At 31.2% G+C, this 6,891-nt stretch overlaps 1 protein-coding gene across 2 annotated transcripts; it reads left to right on the top strand.

Annotated features, from left to right (window-relative positions):
* Positions 1-2,498: 2,498 nt before the first annotated feature.
* LOC111442165 (bidirectional sugar transporter SWEET5-like) lies at positions 2,499-4,030 on the top strand. 2 transcript variants are annotated; one of them, XM_023079447.1, is made up of 7 exons: positions 2,499-2,728; positions 2,759-2,807; positions 2,895-2,931; positions 3,014-3,230; positions 3,330-3,491; positions 3,579-3,698; positions 3,792-4,030. In XM_023079447.1, the coding sequence occupies exons 2-7, from the start codon at positions 2,765-2,767 to the stop codon at positions 3,951-3,953; spliced, it is 741 nt and encodes a 246-aa protein (XP_022935215.1). In that variant the 5' UTR covers positions 2,499-2,728; positions 2,759-2,764; the 3' UTR covers positions 3,954-4,030. The 2 variants fall into 2 exon arrangements, with proteins under 2 accessions (XP_022935215.1, XP_022935214.1); XM_023079446.1 differs by having other exon boundaries at positions 2,499-2,807.
* Positions 4,031-6,891: the final 2,861 nt, after the last annotated feature.

Genomic DNA, 6,891 nt, shown 5'->3' with positions numbered 1-6,891 from the left:
TTTTTTTTTTTTTTTTTTTTTTAATCATTAAATTTGAAATCCTATTTAGGAATGAGGTTTAAGATGTTGGTATATGCATTGCGATCTAAATTTTACGAAAATATCGATGGACAATATAATAATAATAAAATAATAATATATATATATACTTGACGAATGTTTGTTATTTATATTATACGAGCAAAATATTGAATGAAGTAAATATATATATATATATATATATATAATAATGAAAATGTGATTAAGCAAATTTCTTTTGAGTTTGGTTTATTGTGTTTAATCACGATGTCTGAATTGTGTTTCGGACGAATAATTTTAATATAGAAGAGTCTAAAGGGACTTTTTTTTTTATTAGACGAAATAAATATAATTATCAAATATCTAAATTATTTATCTAAAGAATTAAAACAACCCACAAAAAATGAAAAAAAAAAATACAAATATGATTATGGAAAATGACAATAATGGCCTTGGCCCAATTTTTTTGTATTCCAAATGTACGTTAGTCTGGAAAGGTGTAAAAGGGAGAATAATGGAAACAAAAAGCTTGTGAAATCCAGCTAGTCTGCTTTTTTTAATTTTATTATTTCATATTTATTATATATTTGCTTAAAAAATGATTAAATTAATATGTTGTAAAATGGTATAAAATGAACAACTTGAATTTAATTATGCTTCAAATTACATAAATATTGTAACAATGGAATCATGTTATAAAATATACTACTGGCTAATCATACCAAAGTTTTATTATTATTATTATGTTCGTGCATATAAATAATGAATTTCAATTCTTTTAAACTTTTATTAATTATCGATTTTTCGGTATCTCTCTTGTTTGAATGAGGTAGCGGTTCATTTATGTACCTTTTCATTACTTTGATGTCGGACGTCAAAATAACAAAAATAAAATTTTTAAATATGATTTTGTTTCTATTGTATTTAATAAATACATAAATTCCACTAAACATTTTTAAAGAATAAAAATGAATTTTATTTTATTAATTATGAGTACTTTTTAAACTTTTTAAAATTTTATTCATATTCTTGTTATTGAAATTCTCTTTCTCACATGTGAAATTCTTTTTGGAAAATGGGATTAAGTAATGTTTGAACTATGATTGAAACTTTAATGATTGAATTGCTAAATATTCTCTATGCTACCCTTTTCTTATCTGCTTTTCGTGTTAAAATAATAATAATAATAATAATAATAATAACTAATATATACTATTTATTTTACTAACTGAAATACTTTTCTTCAAATAATACACCAATTATGGGTACATACATTGGATTTTATAAAGTATGTTTTTTTTTCTTCTTCTTTTTATTTATTTATTTTTAATTCCAATATACATTCTTTTCTTTCCTTTTTTTATCTAAAAAAATAATTATATAATTATTTTATTTTTTCAATAGTTAATCACATGCAGAAAATCCCCCATATTTTTATTTATAAAAATCTAAAGTTAATCATTTTCATATATTCGATGTCATCATTATTGTCTCTAATGCCATTATTAAGATTAAATTTCTTTTTCCTTTTCTTTTTCAAAATAATTCACAATTTTTTTTGCTTAAAAAATTACATATTAAAATTATGTTCACACAACTCCCACAAGATAAAAGGATATTGAATTTAACAAAATAATAATAATAATAATAAAATAAATCACATGCGCCTCTATTTAAATATTTTATTTCCATCTCTTCTTTTTTTTTTTTAAACGTCTATTTTAATTTTAATTTTTTTTTAAAAATAATAGTTATTTTAGTATGGTTTGTAATTATCATGATGGGTTAGAGTAAATATATTTATACTAATATTTAAACGTATAAATCTTAAAAAAATAACATTTACAAAACCGTCATCAAACATATACTCGTTTAAAACTCTCTAGTTCGGCTAGACCACAATGATGCACTGATTGGCTACAACATTGAAGTGATATTGGCAAGACAAAACTCAAAATCTCTGTCTACCTCAACTAATTTCCATACTCATTTCACTTGTTATGAAAAATCGACGTTGCAAGATTCAATTAAACTCTTAAAAATACCGACACACTAAACCAGCTCAACGATCGATCTTCATATCGTTGCAGTAAAACATAGATGTTATTAGTGATAAAGTAGGGTTTTAGTATGGATATGAAGGTCAACTTTCATGTGACATATCCATCCAAATTATGAACAAAACAAAGCCTTTATTAATGAAAGACAACTCATAAAGCCTCTTACACAAAGCCTAACTCAAGAAAAATCAATATATGTCACCATATACATAAAGCTGCCACTTTCAAAAAGTGAGTCAGAAATAAAATTGAAAAAACAAGCATCCCTACACCCATCACGGGCCATCCTACATATTTATCCACTAATCCACGCCCATTTGAGTATCAAATTGTTGAGTGCATGTGCTTCAAGCAATTAAAAAATAGCCATTTGTGGGTATATAAAGGCCAATTTTGACGCTGTTTCCTCACCCCCCATGCATTGATTTGCCCTCAAATTCTCTGGGAGAGAGACAAAGATTTGAAGCCGACAAAAGTGTTTGAATCAATCAATCTGACATCAAATTCCTACTCCAAATCAATGGAATCATTCTGACATACCATTCCTACTCCCAATCACTCTTCATTAACATTCAAACAAACCCTTCTCTTCATTCTTAAACAACCTCTCTCCCTCTCTCAAATTTCACCCGCTTCACGTTTCATTCACGTCTCTACTTCCGTCTCGTTTGAAATCGAAATCGAAGATGGTTAGTGCTGATCTTGCTCGGTTTATCGTCGGCGTTATTGGTAACTACTTCTCATCCTGTTATCTTATTCGTGTTGGAATTTTTTAGTTTCGTTTCATTTTAGTCTCTATATTTCTTAATCATGCAGGCAATGTCATCTCGTTCGGTTTGTTTCTCTCGCCATTGTAAGCTCTCTTCTTCCTTCGATCTCGTTTAATTTATTCGAATCATTAATTAACCTTTCCATGGAAATAAAACATTATGTAGACCAACGTTTTACCAAATAATTAAGAAGAAATCAGTGGAGGAGTTCAAGCCAGATCCTTATATTGCAACGGTGCTGAATTGTATGTTCTGGGTGTTCTATGGCATGCCATTTGTTCATCCGGACAGCATGTTGGTCATCACTATTAACTCCGTTGGGCTTGTTTTGGAGATGATTTACTTGACCATTTTCTTCATCTTTGCTGATTATAGAGGCCGTGTATGATATTCTTATTCATTTTTTCCCTCTAAATTTCATTTGATTCAATAAAAAATCTCCAAAATTTATGACATTGTTCGCGGTTTCGTGTTATTTCAGACGAAAGTGTGCATATCCATACTGATCGAGCTCATATTCGTTTCGATTGTCATTCACATAACCACACTTGCATTGCATGGAACAAAGAATCGATCGTTGTTAGTTGGAATCGTTTGTGACATTTTCAACGTCCTCATGTATGTCTCTCCTCTAACCATCATGGTAAGTTCGTTTAGATTCATTCAAAATAAATTAACCTTTTTTTTAACTTTTTTATCACGTAAATTTTAAACTCAATTGTTTCAATAGAAAAAGGTGATACAAACTAGGAGTGTAAAGTACATGCCCTTCACTCTTTCATTGGCGAACTTCTTCAATGGTTGCATCTGGACATCGTATGCTCTCATCAAATTCGATATCTACATTTTGGTACGTTCTTTAACATATCGATATTTTTATTGATTTCGATCCGAAATTGGATTAATTCAATTGGGTTTATTTTGTTTATGGAAAAACTTGCAGATTTGCAATAGTATTGGAGTAGTTTCGGGTGTTCTCCAACTATTTATATATGCATATTACTCCATAACGGGTTCAAAAGAGGAAGAAATTATAGAGAAAGAACCAACTAAAGAACCAACCAAGCTCCAACTGTCGGTGGTAGAAGCACCATGCAAGGTCTAACAATGTTGTCTTTTTATCTTACCTTTTATGCTTTGTATTATTCAAACCAACTGTTATTATTGTTTCGGATTTTGATTTGTTGTCTTTTTTTTATCTTAAAAAAATGAAAATTCTGGAACTGAATCATAAATTATGGATATGGGTTGAACTCATGAGTAATTTGGCCTTCAGCCTTGTGTTTCTTTTATGAAAGTGGTAGATCTACTTGAGAAACAAGAATTGCTATGATATATGAAAAGAGAGAAGTTTTTGCACTTTATGCTTCTTTTTTCGTTTGTTGTTTTGTATTTTTCTAGTCTCGTTCGATTTCTTCATAAAAGTTGTAGATCTGATCGAGAAGTTTTTATAGTAACGAGAACCATAAAAACTACAACTTTGGTAAGAGATATCGAAGTGAGAAGTTCTTCGTTCTCAAAACACAAAAAAAAATTGCACTCTCTTACCCGCTCAAAGTTCTCGGTTCCTTTCTCAAATCGACTTTACTATACTCTCTTATCTACTCCTTATTCGAAATGTTTACCTTTGGTTCTTCTTCGATTCTCGACGGATTTCAGCTTTTCAAATTTCCAATTTTGCAACATCATTTTCGAGTGCATTTGTCTAGGTGGATTTAGAAGGTGATAGTGACTCTATTGACTATGGTTGGAGGATTTTGGTGCATTTGTCTGTATTTGTTAGAGATTTAATGAATTAAATTCAAAGAGGTTTCACAGTGTTTGCATCCACCCCAATCCCCCTTCTAAAATTAAAGAGATTTAATCACTATTTTGTTCTCCTTCTCAACTAATGTGAAATTTCATAATCTAGCACTTCAGGACTCAACGTTCTTGCTGGCACTTGTTATTTTCTCCAATCGTTGTGGGACCCCACCAAATCCACTCAGTTGAAGGCCCAACATCTGTTGTCCTCTTTGGATTTTTCCTTTTAGACCTCCTCTCAAGATTTTTAAAACACATCTACTAAGGAGAGATAAGGAGAGAGGGAGAGGTTTCCATACCCTCGTGTTTTGTTCTCCTTACCAATAAAAGTGGGATCACAATTAAATACAAAATCAAAAGTTTAAGAAATTATTACCTAATGGGAATTAAATATAATTTATTTAAATAATTAAACAGAAAAAACTAAAGAATCTGAAGACATGCAACGTAGAAAAGTCAATAAAAGCTAACACTTATTAGCTTACAAAAATGGAATATAATTATTTTATTAACAAAATAATATAAAAAACCATAGTTGAAAAGAATTTACAAGTCATTTAAGTATCCGAAATATAGATAAGTAAACACCTACTCATTAACGTGTTACATTCCTTTTTAAATTTAGAATTCATATTATTTTTTTAAAGGATAATTTCAAATTACCATAGAAAAATCTTTAAATTAAATATGGAGGGGTTACAAACTAGTTTGAATACAAAATAAAAACAACCCAATTACTCAAAATTCATGAACAATTATAAATCAAGCTTTTCAAAACCTCAATATTTCAGAATATATTCACAATTTCCCTTAATAGTGGTCTGAAAAATACAACAACAATATATTATTATGAATCTCCTCTAACCTTGTTGAAGATTCATTCAAAATAAACTAACCTATTTTGCATTCACATGCACATGGGTTACAATATTAAACTTCAATTGTTCAATACAAAACGGTGATGCAGACGAACAGTGTGAATTAGATGTCGTTTACTCTTTCATTGCCCAACTTCTTCCATGGTTGCATCTGGAAATCGTGTATGCTCTCATCGACTTTGATATCTGCATATTGTTCCATATTTTCATTGATTTCGATCTGAAATTGGGTTAATTCAAATGGGTCTTTTTGTTTATGGAAAAACTTGCAGATTTTGCAGTAGTTTTGGAACCAACCAAGCTCCAACTCCCAGTGGTTGAAGGATGATGTAAGGTCTAAACATGAGTTTTTGTACTGACTGTTATTACTGTTTGTGATTTTCATTTTATTGAGTAGATTTGTTAGTTGGGGTTTTTTTTTTCTTTTTTTTTTTTTTTGTTTGAAAAAAAATGAAATTTTTTGAAATTGAGTAAAGATTTGGCTTGAGTTCATAAATGACTTTGGTAAGACGTTTCTCTAGTCTCCAACTTTGAGCGTGAGTTCTCGGTTCCTTTCTCGAATCGACGTTACCACTCTCTGTTGTTCTTCTTTGATTCTTGATGGATTTGAACAAATTGAACGTCTAGGATGGTTTTTCCAAAGCCAATTCCTTGGTTGGGACGAAATCTTGACTTCAAACGGCGGTTTGGATGGATTGCGAGTTTCTCTCTCTAACTCTCTAGCAAAAACCCTAAAAGAACTCTAAAACCCCTTTTGTATTTTTCTCCAGATCTAATCAGGGATTGCATAAGGCATCCAGATTTTGGTCAGAATTGTTGTAAAAATCCCACGAAACATTGAGTTTTTGGTACTTCCGGCAGCGTGGGTTCTTAAAGGGAGTTTCTCCGGCGAGCTTATGCATCTGTAATTCAGTTTTCCAATTTTTTATATAATAAAATTGTTGACTTTCTCTTACAACCATCAATTCAAACCCAGAGGCCAAACAAAAGAACAAGAACATCAATCACAATTCATTAACGATTAAAAAAATCATGCTTTTCAAACCCTAAGCCGCCATCTCATTTCCTTCTCTCTCCTTTTCTTTTTCCCACCACCACCGCTGCCGCCACAACCACTACCACCACCACCACCACCTCATTTCCTTCTCCTTTTTTTCTTTTTTCCACCACCACTGGTGCTGCCGCCTCCTCCGCTGCTGCCATCGTCACCGTCACCACCACCACCGTCGCCGCCACCGCCACCCCCACCCCCACCTCATTTCCTTCTCTCTTTTTCTTTTTTCCCTCAACTTGTCCACCACCACCACCACCGCCACCAAAGTTCTCCGTTCCTTTCTCAAATTGGGTTTACAACCACCAATT

This window comes from Cucurbita moschata, unplaced genomic scaffold (genome assembly GCF_002738365.1).
Source record: "Cucurbita moschata cultivar Rifu unplaced genomic scaffold, Cmos_1.0 Cmo_Scf00004, whole genome shotgun sequence".
In the NCBI taxonomy this organism is placed as follows: Eukaryota; Viridiplantae; Streptophyta; class Magnoliopsida; order Cucurbitales; family Cucurbitaceae; genus Cucurbita; species Cucurbita moschata.
Note: the sequence above shows the minus strand (reverse complement) of the source record. Positions and strands in the feature narration are given on the sequence as shown.

Bases quoted from the DNA above. Each gene is read 5' to 3' on its own strand.
- LOC111442165 (XM_023079447.1), top strand. From the start codon at position 2,765: ATGGTTAGTGCTGATCTTGCTCGGTTTATCGTCGGCGTTATTG. The intron at 3,231-3,329 runs GTATGATATTCT...GTGTTATTTCAG, and splicing joins TTGCTGATTATAGAGGCCGT to ACGAAAGTGTGCATATCCAT. The intron at 3,492-3,578 runs GTAAGTTCGTTT...TTGTTTCAATAG, and splicing joins TCTCTCCTCTAACCATCATG to AAAAAGGTGATACAAACTAG.